The 20,833-nt window shown below is 40.3% G+C and overlaps 2 protein-coding genes across 2 annotated transcripts; one reads left to right on the top strand and one right to left on the bottom strand.

The window, feature by feature from the left end:
- The first annotated feature begins 13,454 nt into the window (after positions 1 to 13,454).
- Positions 13,455 to 15,133, top strand: llph (LLP homolog, long-term synaptic facilitation factor). Its single transcript, XM_030776984.1, has 3 exons — positions 13,455 to 13,529; positions 14,120 to 14,339; positions 14,517 to 15,133. The coding sequence occupies exons 2-3, from the start codon at positions 14,123 to 14,125 to the stop codon at positions 14,666 to 14,668; spliced, it is 369 nt and encodes a 122-aa protein (XP_030632844.1). The 5' UTR covers positions 13,455 to 13,529; positions 14,120 to 14,122; the 3' UTR covers positions 14,669 to 15,133.
- Positions 15,134 to 15,202: 69 nt separating this feature from the next.
- On the bottom strand, positions 15,203 to 20,723 carry hcls1 (hematopoietic cell-specific Lyn substrate 1). The gene is made up of 14 exons (XM_030776972.1): positions 20,646 to 20,723; positions 19,674 to 19,776; positions 19,439 to 19,512; positions 18,795 to 18,924; positions 18,583 to 18,693; positions 18,422 to 18,476; positions 17,986 to 18,096; positions 17,830 to 17,885; positions 17,670 to 17,739; positions 17,243 to 17,391; positions 16,958 to 17,095; positions 16,546 to 16,693; positions 16,009 to 16,089; positions 15,203 to 15,833 (listed from the first exon to the last, which is right to left on the bottom strand). Exons 2-14 carry the CDS (start codon positions 19,755 to 19,757, stop codon positions 15,697 to 15,699), a joined length of 1,344 nt encoding a protein of 447 aa, XP_030632832.1. The 5' UTR covers positions 19,758 to 19,776; positions 20,646 to 20,723; the 3' UTR covers positions 15,203 to 15,696.
- Between the last annotated feature and the right edge of the window lie 110 nt (positions 20,724 to 20,833).

Raw genomic sequence — 20,833 nt, 5'->3', positions numbered from 1 at the left:
ACGAAGGACAGATGAAATGTTTACTAGCAACCATCCACCTGCAAAATACCTACGACTTAAACTGCGTAAACCAGGTCTCTGCTTATCTGATCTCTCTGAGGGAGAACTTACTAACACCATTTCCAACGGGTCAACATTTGTACATACAAAGTGAAAGATATTCTACGTGAAAAGCTGTGAACACCTCAGCCAAATGGTGATCATTATGTTTCTGCTTTTTACATACCCTGAGAAAAAATTGGGCTTAAGGAAATGAGAGCCTAAACTATTACTCTTCATGGCACACTGCATTGTACCTATGGGAGAGATGTGTAGACAACATTTTCAAAGTGATGCCAGTAAGAGGCACTTTTCAGATGAACCACTGAACAGAAACATGCCGTCTCAAGCTAAATAAGAAGAGGGGAGCAGAGCATGGGAGAGAACACACAAGCACAACATCAGCAATTTTTACAAACTGAGCTTGCCTCTGTCATCAGAGTGTGTCTGAATGAAACAATAACAGGGAGAAACTGAGAATCATTCATTTAGGAATGAAAAACCCAAAAGACAGACAAGGACAGACTCTAACTTCTTACACTGGCATCTTATGTTATTGAGAAATGACCTGCTGCACAACATTTGGATTCAATTTTCAGTCAGCAACTGATTACGGTCCAGAACACCAGAGGAAAGGCCAATCAGTTCCTGTGATAAGACCATAAACTACTCGACTGCAACAAAAGTACATACATGTACTAACTCTCTGTGAATGAGTGTGGACAGGCCTGGACCGCCTGTCTAATTAAACTCACAAAGCACTTACGTCATTCAGTGTCAGTCTGCTCACTGCACTGAAATTCAAAACACAACTGGGTCTCTGACCATCAGTAACCACAAAGTGGTCACTGATTTTCAGAAACATCTGTAGTTGCAGGCACGATCACACAAACAGTGCTCTCCTCCACATGCATTATGTCCCTTGATAATGCCACACATAATTCAGAGTGTGAAAAGATGCATATGTCAACGGAAATGTGTTTTAGATTCAGTCACCTCAACAAAGATGGCTGACATGTGAGGAGGACCTCTTCAAGAGATCCTGAATACCTGGAAAAATGTTGGGAAGTGTACTTACACATAGCTTTGCATAACATTTTTATGCTTGTGACTATGTACCAAAATGTTGAAAAGCACTGCCATAGGATGTACACTACAAATCCCGAGAACAGTTCTGAAATGTGGACATGTCTGCCTTGCCAGCATTAGTTTTTCTATCCTTAAAAATTATTTTGCTTTTATTAGGATTCTTTTGTTTCACTTAACTGCTATCTTAAGTTTTCCTTTTTTATTTGCTATTTACAAATGTATATACTTTCATACAGTATGTGTAGAATATCATAAGTGTAGATTTTATGTTTGGCCTGCATAAAGGCCTGCGCAAACAAGCAACCCCCCCGCCCCACCCCCCTCTCCCCCAACACACACACTCACACACACACACGTTACTCATGAGTCTTGGCTGTGTAACATTATCCTTGGTTGGGAAAGAGCGTTACCTAGCAACTGATGCTGAACGGAGCCACACAGTTAATCATAAAGGCAAGACGTGCACATTGCTGACCGGTGTTGTAGCAACGCAGCAAAAGGACAAGCAGTTTGTGATTAGTCAGGTATGATTAAGATATAATGGAAAAGATTAATACAGTGGGAAGCACACATATAACATGTTTATGTACATGACTAAAGGAATGACATTACAGGATTAAAAGAAAGTTATTACACTTAAATTCCAGAAATAACAATACCAAGAGATGCCATTGGCTCATTTGTTTGCCGTGCAAGTAAATAATTACACCAAACTGTCCAGTGGAATATTTCTGGTTCACTCGGAGTAAAACACACTATGTCAGAGCTGAGTCTGGTAAAGCATTCAATTGAGCAAGAGCCAGACACCTGGGCTGGCTTTCTAGTAGCCCATTACAATAAAACAGAACTGGGACGAAAGTCTCAGAGGTGCACCAAGACATAAGCAAATGAGTCACAGATATTTAGCGAAGGCTGGAAAAATGTTTTGGAGGCTATCTGCTGTCCAGCCTTCACAGTGTCACCTCATACTCTTCACACATGAATGGTAGGTCTATAGCTGCCCCATAGATCTGTGTCAGCACTTAGTCATAGTGGCATTATGGCATCCATGGATTTGAGGCATGGAACTGGAATACTAGTTTTGCTTTAAGTCTGGGTTTCTGAGAAATGTCTCAACTGTTGATCATTTTTGGTGGACATGAAGTGTGTATGCATAGTCCTGCAGAATTGACTTTGATTTACCTGATATCCACTGGCCCCATTATCTAGCCAATACCCTCCACTGCCGATTCACTCACGTGCTGGAACATCGCCCGGCTCGCCCAGATCTCTGAGGAGAGACTTCTCCAACTGCCATCCATCACTAAGATCTGCTAGGTCAGCCTCTGTACAAATGAAGGAAATGAGTGCACTAATGCCTCCATCTGCTCACCAACACTTAAATAAAACCTTTCAGAGCACAGATGAAAGATTAAGGTGACTCACTCCTCTAGAGGGTACTCATTACCCTCTGCCAAAGGAGTTTCTGCCAATGATTTGTCTAGAAAACACCATCAGCCACAGTGTCGCATTACCATAAAAAAGAACAAATGTAAAAATGCGGACAAAAATTACAACACGTGCCAGAAAGATAAACTCGGCCAGTACAGCATCAAAAAACTCCTAAGTTTACATGTCTGGAATAACAGCAGTGGAAATTTGAAATGTTTGCATCTCCCTTATAGGTGTACAGCATAATGTACCTTTGGCTGACTGAAGAGATAAAAATCAAGGGCTTTGCTAAGTCACTTCTGAAGGGTGGCAGCATAGTGTGACAGAAAGCTTTGTTCCTTTAAGCTAATTCTGTGGCTTCAGTTTGGGCTGAGTGAACTTATACCATAAAGGAAGACCTGAGGGGGAAAAAAATGCCCACACACTGAGCTACAAATGACCGTTTGGGGAGTCCATGACCAGACCCTGGAAACTGAAAAAATGAAAAGGCAACAAATTCCGTCAGCTTTCAGTTTGTGTCAGCCTCTCTAGCAAAAGCAACATGAAGAAAGTGACTGACACAAAAGATGGGTCTGGAGTCATCACCCCTCAGTTATGACAGATGTTCCCTGACCGACTCCAACTCCTCACCAATGTGCAATAAATGGCCCAGCCATAAACTTAAATTTGTAGTTCCCACCATTTCAAAGCATTCTTCTCATGATGGACAGTTCTACTATACTGAATTCTCAGTGACAAGGCCTTTTACAATGACATCATCGGAGTCTGACTGTCTCATTCTATACAGATCAATAACAGCAGTGAATTATGACAGCTTACTCCACAGTAACTCCTAAAACTCAGCTTTCAGCAGTCAGTCATGATGGACCCAACCTGTCTCTAACACACACACTCACTCTCTCTCTCTCTCTCTCTCTCTCTCTCTCTCACACACACACACACGCACATGTACACGCTCACACAAAACATCGGTCAAGCTTGTTAAGCACTCTTCACACAACAACAAATACTACGAATTGGCTGTATTTCAACTGTTAACAGTGTCCATAATATGTTTAAGGTAATGTGGTGTGCTTCAGAAAATGTAGTATTAAGCAATAATATATATAATTATATTAAATAATTATGCTATCACTAATTAAAATGATTAATAAATTACTAGTGGCAATGGCAACAGTAGTACACTGCTACTACTAGTACTACTACTACTACTACTAGTACTACTAATAATAAAAACAATAATAATAATAATAATGAAACAACTAACTACTAATGTCAGATAACGACAAAAATGCAGGAGAGGAGAAATCTGTAATCTAAACAGTAATGTAAAAATTAAGCTCTCCCGTCACCACATGTTCTCAACACCATATCAGACCATAACACAATTTAGCTGCCTCCTTCTTTCAAGTGTGTGCAGTGGCTTGAGACAATTCCATGTTGGCTGCCAGTGGTCCCAGCTGGCACTGAGTGGGTAGGAATGCCCCAGGCCTGCCCATCCACAGAGACCCTCTCTGAGCATACTGCCAGGTTCCAGTCCTGGCACCTGCCCCACTCTAACCTCCAACTCTCAGTTCTAACCAGAAATCACTTGCCCTATTATAGCTCAAACAGTGCATCCCTACATGCCTGGGTAGCGCTCGGTCACTTTGAGATACTGCTGCTCTGAAGGGAGCTTATATAAGCTGTATTTTCACAAGGTACAGAGCTCTCCTCAAGGAAGGAGGAACATGAGATTGGAAATGACAGCAGCTTTCTGATTGGCTGATTGTGAAAAGTACAAGACAAATCATTTCCACATGAGCGCATTATGCATGATGTGTGGTTAGCCTGTTGCTCTGACAGGTCCTCTGGTAAATGAGCTCAGGTTTTAGAATTCCACGCCATACACACGTGTATGCATTTTAAGCAGCAAACACCTGCAGTCAATTAAACTGCAAAAAACAATACTAAATGCTGCTCTGAACTTCTGCTCAGCAAACTCACAAACCATCCAGCTTTCAGATGGTCATGGTAATAGATCATTTTGCTATTCTTTTTTTATAAAGTGAATTACAGTCGTGTTTTTTTCATCATTTCATCATTTTTATAGGCTGGCCTCAAAAAATGCTAAATTAATATAACTTCTAGAAGCAGGATGCTGTATTGAGTGGAAATAGCTGAGTGGCTTCACAGTATCTGTTAACGGGATTCCATAAATTCCTAAGGGACCATGCAGGGTGAGATGAGCAAGACAGTGCAATGCATTATATTTAAATTGGTTCACAATTCAAAACTGTGTTCATTTTTTGGCTTTTAATACTCTAAAAGACGATACTGTTATACATTGGCAGACTTCTTTTCTGGAGAAGATGTTTGAATCTCTGGTTGAGTCTCAGATAGAAGTTGAATAAGCTTTCTATTTAGCAATCAAAACTTGACCTTTTTTGTAAGGAAATGGGGTGAAAAAAGACCCACTGCAGTTGTAGATTCAGTCGAGGCTTTACCTGAATTCCTCAAGGCTGTAGACTGGACAGTAGCGCTTTCATGTTGGAAACACCCTGTATCGTCACAAAGTCACACTGATAGGTTGATGACTGAGGGCTGTGCAGGTCACTCAAGTAAGGTGAATTATATTATCAGTTAGAAATATCCTTGTGATGAAGACTAAACGGTAGTCATGATGGGAAGCACCTGACTGACAACAGCATCAAGTAGGTCTTTTTTTTCACAAAGTCATTATCAGTCACAAATTGATCTCACCCACATGACTGCTAGGTTTCACCTACATGCTCGTTTTGTATTTTAGCAGGGTGTCACAGTGGTGCAGTGGTTAGCGCTGTTGCCTCACAGCAAGAAGGTCCTGGGTTCGATTTCTGGCTGGGCGGCCAGGGTCCTTTCTGTGTGGAGTTTTCATGTTCTCCCTGTGTCTGCATGGGTTTCTGCTGGGAGCTCTGGTTTCCTCCCACAGTCCAAAGACATGTAAGTCAGGTGAATTAGAGATACTAAAAATTGCCCCTAGGTGTGAATGTGTTTGTCTATCTGTTTGCCCTGCGATGGACTGGTGACCTGTCCAGGGTGTTTCCCCACCTTTCGCCCATTGAGCGCTGAGATAGGCTCCAGCATCCCGTGACCCTAATTAGGATAAGTGGCTCTGAAAATGAATGAATGTTTTTTGGCACACAACTCTCAATGACCTCCGAATTTTTGAATTTTTTTGTTTGCTTTATGCAGCAAGCCATGGTCATGTGAGTCACTGTCTACAGGAGCAATCCATTTTTGTGAATGCATGATGTACCTAATAAATTTGCATCTGAGCTTAGGGTCTTACTACTTACTTAATACATGAAGTGGATTCACTCTTAGAATCAGATCACTCAGAACAGTTTCAACTCAGTTCTATAATAGTCTGAAAAGCTGCAAACTCAGGCATGGAAATGCAAAACTTCCCGGAGAAGCATAGACTTAACGCTTTTCCTGTAAAATATCTTTGCTCTTTTAAAAATGTTTTTATTATTAAGCTACACACTCTGGCACAAATGGAATGTGAATTAGCTGCTCTCAGACATGTTTTAGGTGATTTTAAAAGTGTTGAAAAACATTTGCCTAAACAATTCCACATTTAAATCCATTCCTGAGTCACACATGAGAGTCATGAGCACTCAAATGTTTGATGTGACTGAAATAAGCATGACTCAAATGATTGCACACCAACAAGGAGAGGCACATTGGATGGACTTTAAACAATCCTTTTGTGTTTTATTAGGTCTGTGTATGTGCATTACCTTTCCATGTATCTGGTCAGAGAAACATATACTTAACACAGAAGACTGAGGCAGTTGCAATCAAGGATATTATTGAATGATAAATAATTCATCTGTGTTCATAATATTCAGAAACACTTTTACTTGCTTTGTGATTCAATGGCTTATTAATTTCTTATATTGTTATTAGAAGAAATAATTTAAATATTAAATATTAATAATTTAAATATTAAATAATCCTCTATTGCGTTATTTACCTGATGCAGGCAAGAACCTTTAAGTTATAGAGTGGTAGCTTGAAAGTTCTGTCAGCTCCTTGAATGAATGAATCACAAAATATAAAGAGCACATAGTTAATTGTGGACAATTATTTCTGACCACACTGAGTAACAATAAATGAGAATGCATTCAAAAGTTGGAAGGGCAAAAGGTTTAGGTCTTTTAGTGAGTCATGAGTCCATGAGGCAGCTCTGTGCTATTCTTAACTGTGAGGCTTTGTAAAACACATTGTCCTGTCTTTGGCAGAGAGTTTCAAAGCTAACCCTTTTCCAAAGATACCAAACATGCTTGTACCTCCTCATTTTTATCATTTTAAGGTTGGGAACCTTCACTCTTGATCTGACTGATGCCACCAAGTCAACAAGTGAAAGTTAAGGTCTGAAGGAAACCATTATTTTTTTTTATGTTAGTCAAACTTGATTGGATAAACATGGATGAAACATTATTAAACATTCATCATAATTACCAATGAACGTATGGTCTGCATCAATTGCTGGAGAGCCAAGACAATTTTATGCCAAGCAGGCTAATAGAACCAAACACAGAGAAGACCTGACAATCTGGATTCGATGGAATTCTACCTCAGTAACAAACTGAATGAGAGAGGCTACATGAAACATGTGAGGGAATTAATGGTAAAGAAAAAACTGTCATTCACACTCACAGAGAAACAGCTAGTCACAAAATGCTAAAACTTCAAAAGAAGCCTTTTATCATAACATGAAATGGATGAGATACGATGCAGATGCCAAGTTTCAAATACAACACAACCATAAGTGGAGCCAATACAAGTAGAAGAGCCCATAAAGGAATGTGTGCCAGAATGTATGCCAAACGCCTTACATGGTTCAGCTGCTAACATAAGGAAGATGATCATGACCAAGCTAACTGTCAGCCTCTGCACTAAGCTTTCTAGGCTTGGTTGCAAGCTACCACCAGACAGTATGCTATTAGATATCAGTGCAGCAGTATGTACAAACATCAACATAACTGAAACGAACAAACTGATACATGCCCCTGCTGCAACAATTCTAGAGGTGTAAGGCCACAAAACGCAAGGTGCAAACCATGAAACATATCAGTTTCCTCTCTTGAAGCTTAGACCGGAAACCAAGGTAAGAACAACACAAAAAGAATTCAGTAAACTGACTGAGCTACAGAAAGTATAACAATCAAAGACTGGTCCTGGCCACAGAAGTACAAAGTCATTTTCATAACTGAGGCCCTGCAGTCTTCTAAACAAAAGCCAACACCACTGGCAGCCAGACTGCAGAGACACATGAAAGATGCAGAGGTCAAATGAATAAACACCCTCTTCTCCAAAGAACTATCCAAAATGTACTTCCAGTTGCAGTGCAATACATCACCAACCAAGAACCGAGACTGAATAGCACTGGAAGAGCATATGGGAGAGACATCACATAACAGCAGTGCTCAGTGGCTAAGAGACCTGAAACAAAATACTGCAATCTCCCAGAACAGGACATCACAACAGCAGATGTCCAGCAACAGATCAGACATGAAGGGCTGGGCAACAGCAGGGTCTGACATGATCCACTCCTCTGCCTAAAGAGACTAACAGCTCTGCATACCCACCTGGCAGCACAAATGGACCAGTTGCTAGCAACAGGCTCCCGTCCTGACTGACTCATTCAAGGTAGGACAGTACAAGTCATGAAAGGGACTAGCATTGTCCAGCTACCAACCAATTACCTGGCTATCCACAATATGGCAGCTCCAAGTTGGATGGACATGTGTAGATGTATATGAACACTGCCTGGAAAGGGATTGAAAACAACACCAGAAGCTCAAAGTGCCAGATAGTGGTAGTTAGAGCCATCCACCAAGACTCTAAGACCAGGCAGAGCAACTTGATTGTAGCCTAGATCGATTACAAAAAAACATACGACTCAACGCAACAAAACACATCACAAATGGTCAGTTAGACCCTAAGACACACAAGGTCAATTAGACCCTAAGAACCTTCATCAAGACCCCAGTGGGCCTCTGGAGGACAACACTAGAAACCAACTCAAAGACAATTGCCCAGGTGGCCACCAAGTGTCGTATATGTCACGGAAATGCAACATCTCTTCTGCTGTTGTGCTTAGACCTGAACCAGTCTTAGCTAGATCACCACTAAGAGCTACAGATACAGTTTGAGGACTGAAGCTACCATCAGCCACCTCCTGTTCATGGATGAAATCAAGCTAGACACCAAGACTGAAAAAGACATTGACTCACTGATCCACCTAAGTATGATCTACAGCAGGGACATCAGGATGTTGTTTAGACTGCTGAGGTATAGTCAGAAGATAATGGTCAGATCATAGCAAAAAGGGGCAAAAGGAGCAGGACTGAGTTCAACTACCACGATGCCAGAAAACAGACCTGCAGAAATTGTACAGACTGTGCAAAGGAGCCCCTGAGACAATCCCTGAGACAGCACTCAGTAGTGGGCTGCAAAATGCAGGCAGGAACAGCATACACTGAGGGGCTCAACCAGGTGGCAAGGACCAATATACAGGAACAAGTGCAAGGAATATGGGTTAGGGTTAGAGTTAACCCACTTAACGCTAACCCTGACCCTAAGCCTGACCAAAATGTCCAAAATGGGTGGCAACACAGAGAGTGGTGGAAAACCCACAATGCCAAGGTCCTTTGGGACTTCCAGATCCAGAGAGATAAACAAGTAATGGCTGACCAACCAGATGTAGTGATAATAGATAAGAAAATTTTACAGTTCCAGATCCAGTGTGTAGCCTTATTGGGCAACATTTCCTTATACACTAATTAGCTGTGTCTTGATATACTGGTATTGATGATAACCGTGATATTTAAAAAATGAAATACTGGTATTGTGTTAATTGTAGAGTGAACTTGGTCTGTGATGTCTATATAAGGCAACAGATGCTAACATTTCGATGACATTTAAAGGTGTCTAAATTATAATAATGACCATTGTGACAGGCACAAATGTATGACGGCATATAATGTCAGACACTGTAAATAAACTATAAACGTTTACAAATATTTAATTTGGTACAATTCAAACATTGGATAAATAAATGCCTGCTTACCTGATATGGATTCACAAATCAGATGTGTGAGGTGCCGTTGGTCTTTCATACGATGGTCGTCCGGTCAACTATAATTCGATGACTTTTCAATCATATTGGTCCACTATAAATCGATGGCTTTTCAATGTCACGTCATCATTTCCCGGTCAACTATAAATCAATGTGTTTTCAACATCATTGTCATTGCCTGGTCAACTACAAATCAATGCTCAATCATTTCTATTCAGGGAAACTATAAATCAATGTTATTCTAACGTCACTGTCATCAACATTACTATACTGTCGGGTGGTGATCCAACATTTATTTAACACTGAGATTTCAATCTCAACCATAATGATGACTCAGATGGAAAATCAATATTTTTTCAATGTCGTCTTGCTATCTGGGTTGTTACCGCTGGAATGGGATTGATATCATGAAAACTGCAGGAGTAGAAGCGCAAGCTCCCTGCAAGTGATTTTGTTTCAGTTGACATTGTATTGATGGTAGATGTTAGGCCTTGGGGATCTTTTGTTTATTCTGTTTATCAGTTCATCTGGTTGCCTTTTCACCATCCATTAAGTAGTGTAATTGTTCTTTTCATACGCTTCTGCACAGTTATGGTTACAGACTCTCCATCTCACTACACTCGTATTTTGAGTGTAATTCATTTGCCAAAAAAGAGACAAAACACACAATAATAAATCTGAAAATGAATCTGACTCATAGCATTATTATTATTATTTTGTTCAAATTTTCTATAGATATCGCGATAATATCGTTATTGTGAATTTTTTTGGCCACAGTAATTGTGTGTGAAAATCCAATATCGTGACAGCCCCAGTGCTTATATTTGAATCAGTCGGTTGGAGAATCCCTGGTTTTTGCCCACTTTTTAAATCCTGTGACACAGGCAGTTCCATTCCTTTGTCAAGATGGGAATGAAGCTTAACAGTACAGTTTTGGCCTCTGATCATTATCAGAGGTCACCACAAGAGTTTTGAGCTATACCAAGGACTCATCCATGAGGCTGATGAGAGTGTAGATGGCGTGACTAGGTATGTGCCCAACAAAGCAGGGATGGGAGATGTATTAAATTAAAATACACATGCACTTGGTGAAAGTTATTACTGAGATAAGTTAATATCACATGGTCGCTCGTAGCAAGTGCTACTATGATTCCCAAATGCCATGTGTAATATTTCTGTATGAAGTATTTTTAGATTATACAATATCAAACATCCTAACACTATATCACAGCATCAAAATCTTCATCATTCCTTGAATGGAGAATGGAGTATAATGAATGCTACTGTTAAACGAATTTAATAGAAATTCTTCTCAATCAATGAGTGGGAGTCTGCCATCTGAATCTTCACACATGATGTGCAATGTTCTTTTGGCAAAGTAATTTTACAACCACTGAAAGACAATGATTGCTAATTATTCAGAGGCATTTCTGGTGTGCCACTGCACTAGACATTTGAGCTGTCTGTCGAGTTGTGCAATGATAAAATTAAGAGTGATGGCAATGAGCCCTGTATTATATGCATGAAAATGAGTATAATTACAGAGAGAGAGACTGACCTTTAAGTACTGTGAAGAAGTGATGCTGCTGTAAGGCACACTCAACATATTGTGGTTTGCTGAGTGAGTGTTGACACCATAATTCAATGGAGAATGGGTCTCAGAATATTCTCCCGATGGAGAAAGCTGTTCCATTCTTCATAAATAGACAGAGTTGTGGCCTTGGAAATTTCATATTACCACACGTATATCACTCCCAACAGGTTCAACCCAGCAAAAAAGAGGAATGACCGAGAGGCTTAGAGACCTGCCCTGTTACTATGATTATTGCATGAGAGATGAAATCTGAAATCACTCTTATTAAACAGATATTTCAGGTCTGAAAATTTGTCCATAATCATGTAAAACAATGACAGTTATTTTTAAAAAATCACTGTCACAAAGTCTGTTTTTTATATGTTAAACTGTGTTTTGAGTGTTTTAAACTGTCATTTAGATTTCTTAGGAAATCCAGGAAACTTTTAAAAACACCCATTCTTTGGACTTTTGTCACCTGCAAAACTGAGTGACATCCCACATGATCAGTCCTGACTGTGCATTGTACTTTAAAAATAGAACAGAAGGCCCACGTGTTTCAAACCGAATCCTAAAACAAGTACCATGGTTGTATTTTAAAAATAGAACAGAAGGCCCACTCGTTTCAAACCGAATCCTAAAACAAGTACCATGGTAAAAAAAAAAAAAAGAACGAATGAAGAAATAAAAATTCATGATTGCCAATTTACATCAATTACAAAAGAGTTTGAAGCAGCTCCATTTATTTTTCCATTTGTATGAGTCTGCTTTGGCATGTATACTAGCCTTACTGTCAAATCATTAAAGCCTTGAGAGAGCATCTGAATTGCTACCTTTTCTGCAAAATTAAACTAGTCTGGCATCGCCTATAAAGTGGTACATTTTATCTGTAATGTATTTGGCTAAGAAAATGCCCTTTTAAATTTTGCCTTTAATGAGATTGTACTCTAAAGCATTGCCCTTGTTGTTTATTTGGCTCTTCTGAAGACAGTACCACCTGCTCTAATGTTTGATAACGTGCATGTGTGTGTCTGTGTTGTTTGCATCCTGCTGTTTCTGAGCATGATGTCTTGGGACTTAATTATTCCTCACACAGACACGTTATCCACAGTAATAGAGCCCTAATTGGACGAGTCAAAACACCACACACTTCCACCCTGGGCCTGAAGCCTCAGATGGTTGCCAAGGGCGGGACAACAGATGTATTTAGTCTACCCTGTCGTTATCAGAGCTTCAGTAACTCCCGTGGCAGGTGAAAGGTCAGCGACTCTTTCCTTATTTTATTTTTATATTGTCCTCTCTTCTCTTGCATTGTCTTTGGGGGAGAGGAGATTTGACTGGGCTCATGCTGTTCTTTGGGACTGCAGTCCATCCAGGATGCTGCAGTTCAATGCCTGTTGACTTTAGAAAAGGAATCCTGGAGGAAAAGCATAGAACAGCATCTTCCCCTGAGAGCAGATGGGGCAGAGAGCATTTGGGGCACTTTGTCATTCACTCCAATAAGCAGACTCAGGGAGGACAGCTGGAAAATGGAGGGAAATGAGTTCTTCCCCAAGGGTTTAATGCAACCATAGTGTTGGGCACCAGGTTGAGCTGAAACAAGGCCTATCTATGGAAACTTAGGGATTCACAGCTGGGACTTTACAGACACAATGGATGGATCACACTCACTAAAGGAAATACGTTTTCAGCAAGGTACTTCAACTGTAGGGCAAAAAATGACAGAATTATATATTAAAAATTCTGTTTCCATTGGAAAATTGCTCCCCAAAACAGGGAACAATTTTCCATGTGTCCCTTGTTTAAGGGGACACATTTCTGAATTTATTGAGAAATCACACACACACACACACACACACACACCAACCCCCTCTACTCTTTCATGGACAGATTAAACAGTTTACGCAGTTGAAGTTAAAGATATCCATACACAAATAATCTCAGGACTGTGAGAAAAGAAATGACCTTTGCAAACACAGCCAGAGCATTAAAAAACTTTTTTCCTTCTTGCTCTTCATAATACATTTTCACAGAGACTTTTGCTCGAGGTTGAAGAAATTTGAAACTGCGCTAGATAGAGACGGAAGAGAGTTGACAACTTTAATTTTGGAATTTCTTAACTTTTCTTACTAGACAAAAATGCAGTAACATCGCCACCCAACGGATGAACTGAAGAGGTCAGTTTGTTTTACGGCAAAGAACTGTCGTAAATTTCGATAGTTTCACTTTACGACTGTTGTGCAAATATACACGTGTGTGATACAAATAATTGAAGCTGCTCCAAACGTAAGTAAATTTGGTGTTATCGGCACGTGGAAAGTTCTGTAAGCTATTTGCAAGGGTTCAGGTGTGCTTAGGAAATACCAAATTATTGAAAGTTTTATTTAGTAGACCCATTTTCAACATTAAAGTAGGCCCGTCATGTCGTGTATAGCTAAGCAAATAACATTTTCGTGTCGTCGGGTCGCTCGCGTTTGTCAACAATATGTGTAAAGTGACAAGATGTGTGTTAAAGGTTTTTTTTAGCAAACACTCAAATGTTTCCAGGAGAGATGGAGTTGCGATAGTTTGACTAATACCTTGTTTTAAATGCTAAAAGACGCATGTTCGACATGTAGACGGTCATATGACAAACGTGGTGGCTCAGTGAACCCTCTGTTATAGCAAGGAAGGCGCATGCACACCTGTGTTTCTAGGATTTGGAAGTTGGTGTGTTACTTGTGTGTGCAGTTTTACCAATGCCACACATTTTAGGCCAGATGATTGTGTTCTCTTTTCATAGGTTTGAATTAAAGGCCTCGTGTTAAATTGCTAGCTACATTTGTAAATAATTGTCGCAGCAAAGCGCGTCTGAATGATCCAACTGTTTCCATTAGATAATGGCTAAAAGCTTAAGGAGCAAATGGAAAAGGAAGATGCGAGCGGAGAAGAGGAAGAAGAATGCACCAAAGGAGTTGGCACGGCTCAAAAACGCTTTGAGCCACGGGGGGAAAGGCGACATCACAATGAAAGATGTTCAGGAGATGGCGACCATCGTGCCGGCCGAAAAGTTAAAGGAGAAGCCGGTCGATGTTAACATGGAAGAGGGAGATGACGGTGAGAACAGTATCCACATTATTTCATGGTTCTTAATTTACAAGGGGACTGGGTGGGTTAGTAGGCAGCGTAACCGTACCCAGATAACACTAAGGGTGTTTTAAAGTTTCAGCTAATGTAAATTTTATAAATGTGTTGAAACTGCTAGACCTGATCTTTGGTTACTTCAACACATAGATGGCACTGGAAAGATGGACATGGACATCAAACGCAAGAAGAAGACTTTAACGGATCAGCACGGACAGTATCCGTCTTGGATGAGCCAACGACAGGCCAAAAAGATGAAGAGCAAAGGAAAAGGGAAAACAAAGAAGGGCCTGGCTTGGTAGCCAGACCAGTCTGTTTGTTTGGACTTGGACCTGTTACTGCAGGTGCTCATGTGAAATGTTCGTGGACCATTACGTATGAAAGGGCACTGCAGAATTGTCATTGGAAATGAACTGGTGTAGTATCAGGGGCCCATCTTGGGTCTGTATTGTTCAGGTGTAATGTTTTTAAAATATGTGATTGAAAAATATTGTAAAACTGAACCACTCTCTGCAGCTTTTAATATAAAATATTATCATATTATGCTGCATTGAGGACTGAAACACCTGAAGCATTCTAACATCTGTTGTTACAGACACTTGTTGACTGTGCATTGCTTTATTTTTCATGGTGTCCTCCTCCCTGTTTCTTTCTCTGATACAAAAGCATGTCAATGTTGAAATTTATTCATTATTAATATCCCTGTCATATATCACTGATATTTGAACTGATGTGCTTTAGATAAAAACCATAGCCTTGGAAATGGCTGAGTATTTTATTTCTTGTACATTTGGACAATTCATGAGACATGTAACATTTTAGGTCTTCCAGATATATGACTTTTCTACTGTCATATATGGGAGGCATATTTCACTCTACATCTATGTGAAGCATTTGTGTGAATATTGAGGCTACAACTGATGTATATTTTTCAGTAGTTATTTGAAGCATTTATTTCAGTTCTATTTTTCTGCACAGATCAAGCCTATTCCTGCCATAGAAAATTAAAACAGCTAAATCAGGTAAGATGAGACTTTATAGTTAACAAAGACAGTTTGAAACATCAGAATTGACATTTGAGGTTAAATCCAGGAAATAAAACAACAGTGTTCTCAAGCTTTAGTTCATACTGTCTGATTAACTGATGACATATGATCTGAGCTGAACAAAGAAATCATAAAGCCTGACAAAACAAAGTAATATTTAGTCTCTGTTAAGGGAAATTGATCATTGAGTTTTTTCTCTGCCTTTTATGTATCCAAGTTCAGGGCTGATAAAGTAAGCTGTAAGGTTTAAATACAGTTTGAGGGCTGAGAGAGCCTAACCATGTTCACTGCATGAGCTGCACAAAGGAAGCAGGGAAAAGGCCAGTGTGACCATGGCAGCATCCCCTCCACCAGCCCTCGTCCACCATCTCTATGTTGGTGATAATGTCATCTGGCATAAAAGAGATCTCGTCGTCCGCCTCTGCTCGAGAAAGGAAAATGAGTTACCAGTGACCACTGTTCTCTGTGAGGCAGCAGGTAGAAACAGGCAGTACATGCAATGACAGTACCCTGCATATCGGAAACAGGAAGACACACGCAGCATGTTTCTAAAAATATACTCCAAATCTGTTATGGCCTCCCCCAGTGACACTTACCCCCCTGATAGTCATAAATGGCTACAGCTGACGGCCCACCACCCAGGTCTTCATAGTCATTATCCACAGCTGTGAGAGAGTCTGGAGGAATGAACCAAGATTACAGATGAATGAGATAATAAAGAGTACAAACTGTTTTCATAACATACATACAATGACAATCATTCTCTTCAGATGCTGTCCATTCACAATGTGAAAGAGCAGTAGCTGACTATGGCCACAGCCTTTTGTAAAACTTGTCTGAGTATAAAATCTAATCCGTTAGACGTGCCTGGCACCTCCACTGCTCTAATACAGTATTGTAGCCTTTGAGCTCGTTAGTCATTATGTGACGTAGCCTGTCATGTGAAAGAGCAGTAGCTGACTATGGCCACAGCCTTTTGTAAAACTTGTCTGTGTATAAAAAATCTAATCCGTTAGACGTGCCTGGCACCTCCACTGCTCTAATACAGTATTGTAGCCTTTGAGCTCGTTAGTCATTATGTGACGTAGCATGTCAGTACTCAGAGTGAAACTTCTGCTGTGAGTGTTTCTCACCTGAATACTGGACTTGTGCAATGTCCTCATACTCTCCATCATCAGCCTGCTCTGTGTACTCTAACTCAGGCTGGGCAGCTTCATCTGGACCCTCCAGCAAGTCTGCAGAGCGTGGGGGTAAGCGTGGTGGTTCGTCCACCTCCTCCTCCTGGAATTACACATCCCAGTAGACAGTGATTTGACTTCTCTTTTATTTATTTAATCATGATTGTAAAAGAAAACGGTCTATTTACAGAGCCATGTTTTTTTCCTTCTGTGGTTTTTACCATAAGGAAGCCTGTTCAATCACAGCAGATAGTGACATAGTAAAAGGTCCAGGAAATGAAAAAATTTAAATGTTCCCCATCAACTTGCTGAAGTGAAATTCAAGTTGAACTTTAGAATGAGCACTGAACTGAATGAGCGGCTTTACCTGTGCTGCTGGTTCTGGTTCTGGTTCTGGTTCATCTCTGGGAGTCTCGGGCAATGCCCTGGATATCTGTGGGGGGCTTTTAGCCTCTGGAACAGGGGGAGTTCTCTGTTCTTCCTCCTTATCTCTTCTGTCCTGTTCCTAAGGAGAGACAAAGGCAAATCTACCATCTTTTTGTATGTTTGAGTGTGTGGGTGGGTGGGTGTGTGTATGTTTGAGTGTGTGGGTGGGTGGGTGTGTGTATGTTTGAGTGTGTGGGTGGGTGGGTGTGTGTATGTTTCTGTGTACCTCTTGCCGACGTCTTGCTTCCTCTTGCTCCCTTTTCTCTCTGGCCTGTCTCCTGGCTCTCTCTTCCTCTGCCCTTTTCCTGTTCTCCTCACCTGAAGCTCGGGCCATGTTCTCAAAACGGGCTTTCAGGTTCCCAGCTCCAGCACTCGCTGCATAAATGCAATCAGCAGTTAAAAAAAAATAAATAAGCATTTTGCTGGATGTGCACTCAGATAACACTATTGAATATAGCTGATGTGGTAAACAAATTTTGTTTAGCCATTACAATATTGTTCTCCAAATCTTTGGAAATGTCAGACTCCAAATACAGACAAAATATGAGCTAAACATTAGCAACATGTGTAACCTGCTGAGATGAATGGTGAAGTATATAACTGCAGTAGCAATCAAGGTAACCATATGTATACAGTAAGCATGAGGTACTTACAGGCCTCAGTCACCTGGGTCTTCTCGTATGACGAGGATGGCGACTCCATGTCATTGAATGATGATGCACTCTGCAGGAGTAAAGGCTCTTAATAAGCATACTGCTATTTACTATGGCTGTGTTCAGATACAATACACAACGCTAATCATTCAGTGCCCACCTTATCCATGCGGTCTGCCTGAACTCCATACCGTCCACCAAAACCTTTGGCATAGTCTAAACATAGAGGGGGAAAAAAACAACTCCTCTTGACTTTTTATGCATTTTGCTGACAAAATGTGTGTTGTATGTAATGATATCAAATTGGATACGTCACCTTTCTGAGATTCGTGCTTCTCTGTCTCACTCTTATAGTCATAGCCCAAGGCAGCCTTGTCAACTTTCTCTTTCTCCACACCATATTTCCCACCAAAGCCCTTAGAATAGTCTGAGAAAGTAAAAAAAGTAAATAACTTATAAGAGACAGGAATGGAAAAGTTAAAATGTAAAGACCACTTCAAAGACCATTTATGAGTCTTCTGATCTGAGCTACCACCTTTCTGTGACTGATGTTTCTCTGTTTCGCCTTTGTAATCATAACCCAAGGCAGCCTTGTCAACCCTTTCTTTCTCAACACCATACTTTCCACCAAATCCTTTGGCATAATCTGAAAGACAGATGAGACTAATATGTGAGGGGGGAAAACAGGTTAATGTGTTTCTGAGAAAGTTTAAGAAACTATAAAATTACACTTTTTAACACTGGACCCCTACCTTTCTGGGAGGCATGTTGCTGTACCTCACCCTTGTAGTCATAACCCACTGCAGACTGTAGACAGGCAAAGGAAGAAAGATGTTTCATGCTTTATCAGTCACACCACAGGTATTTCTTATGACAGCAACCGTGATCCACCTCTGAGTAAAAATGTTCCCACCTTGTCCAAACGATCCTTTTGCACTCCATATTTGCCTCCAAAACCCTGGGCTGCATCTTTCTGAGATGAATGCTGCTCCACTTGTGCCACGTAGTTGTGTCCTACAGCAGTCTGAAATAAAGGCCATAAAGAACCACATGCATTACTACCTTGCCAAACAAAAAAAAAGAGTACTAGGCTTAATTAAGTGTTACATTAAGGCTGATTCTGACCTGGTCCATTCGGTCTTTCTCCACTCCAAATTTCCCACCGTAGCCATAGGACGCTTTGGGTCCATGTTCTAGCTCCTTCTTCTTCACCTGTTCATGTTCCTGGGAGACTTTCTGTCTGAGCTGTGCAACACTACACAGAGAAGGTAGAGGTCACTGACACAGAGCAATGCTAATGTGGACACAAAGTCAACTAGTAGGATGGTGATGTTAGCAAGTGCACCTCACGGATCTTCTTTGTCAGTACCTATTTATGTATTACACCATGCTACCTACCTTACGTATGAGAGTGCATTCTGTGCCAGTTCTGTAGATGTCTTGACATATTAAATACAATGCGCTGTTTCAACCATTCACTTACACTCACTGTAACCACTCCATATTTGGAAATGCATCTCAGGCCTGTGTCACATTTTACTTCCTTTTCCTGTTTCTGAAGTATGACGCTACCCCTGAGGTGGTTTCAGTTCAGAGTAAAATAGGAACATCTACTGAAATGTAACCTCACAAACCTTCACATATACTCCATAACAACCAATAATTTTATATTCAGTTTGCCTCTGCTGTCAGGGTTGTTAGAGTTGTTCCTGAGTAATTTACATGATTCATTATTTTTATGCACGCATCTGTTATGTGGATTATGTTACCTGATGTGTTCCTTTCGGCCAGATCCTTCAATACTCTTGGAGCCCCACCTCTGTTCCTGCTCTGATACATCATTCTGCAATAAAGAGACAGTTCTTATCAAAATCTTACATCTCTCACAAAAATGAAACACAAAAAAAAACACAAAAACAAAAATGATTTCACAACATATACAAAGACCCTGTTAGGTGAGCACTGGTATCTCTGCACTTTTTATAGTATCTCAGTTCTACTTACCTCAAAGTCTGGATCTGTCTCCCAGTCGTCACCCTCTGAGGTCACTTTCACACTGACATTGTGCCCCACAACTGATTTCCACATCTTGTAAGGAGAGCCAGAGCTAGAGATAAAGATTTTAAAAAGAGCGGACATTATTCATACTCTTTGAGATTAGATTAAATTTAACAGATGGGCTAAAAGATGTGTGACAGAACTGAAATCTGGGCATCTAAATGCATTTGTTTTTATTAAGCCACAGGTATCTCTTCACCAACCGACTATGCAAGTGCTATACTGTGAACTGTATTAAGATTTACAACATCTGTTGCTTTCCTCTTTTGTTCAGAGTCAGAAGATCAAATGTTGCTTTATCACTTGACTCCCCATCTATCTGTCTTATCAGGGAAGTTAACGACCCTGTCCTGTACCACCCCTTTCAATGAAAAATGTACCATTCATCTTATATTTAAGTGCATGTTCCAAAAATCTGTTTTCTGCGGTTCTTTATTAGTGGTAAATACCATATTCCTATTTAGCCTATGAGCTGGGTCGCGACTACAAGTTGTGTTCTGCGTGTCAACTGATACATTCTTTCGTTGTTTTTGAGTCGGCTTCAAATGTAGAATTACTTTACAGAATCTCACTGCTGCTGCTTTAGCTACTTATCTGATACAAAGCAGCATACTAACCATTTTATTGTACTTTTCAATAACGTAGTTCCTCAATTTTGCTCGGAAGTAATTCGGAATTTAACTTAAATCCAGTGGTCCATAAACACGATATGTATCGTTTAATTCTGTTTAAGTAGTTATGTAATACAGGTTGACAAGAAAAAATTACATTCTAACGCGACAACTTAGACCAAACTAGTCGTGCCAAATGTTAACGAATATTTGGTGAGAAATAACCTACTTCCTGGGTAAGTTTAAAAAAAAATCTTCAATACTTTTAGTTAATAGGTATCGAAGGTGTTTTAATTCGTTAACTTACATTTTAGAGTTTCACCTCCAGTTTTGTCCACATATAATGTATCTTAAAAAGTTTACTGTCCGAGATGTTCACTTCAGATTGTCTGTCACCTGCTGCGCCGTGAATGGTTCGTCCTTGTAATTTTAAGGAAGCGCGCAGTCGACAAAATAACAGACAGACAAGCATCTTCATGGGCACGCTCTCGACAT

The sequence above is a fragment of the Chanos chanos genome, chromosome 1, assembly GCF_902362185.1.
Source record: "Chanos chanos chromosome 1, fChaCha1.1, whole genome shotgun sequence".
Taxonomy (NCBI): Eukaryota; Metazoa; Chordata; class Actinopteri; order Gonorynchiformes; family Chanidae; genus Chanos; species Chanos chanos.
Note: the sequence above shows the minus strand (reverse complement) of the source record. Positions and strands in the feature narration are given on the sequence as shown.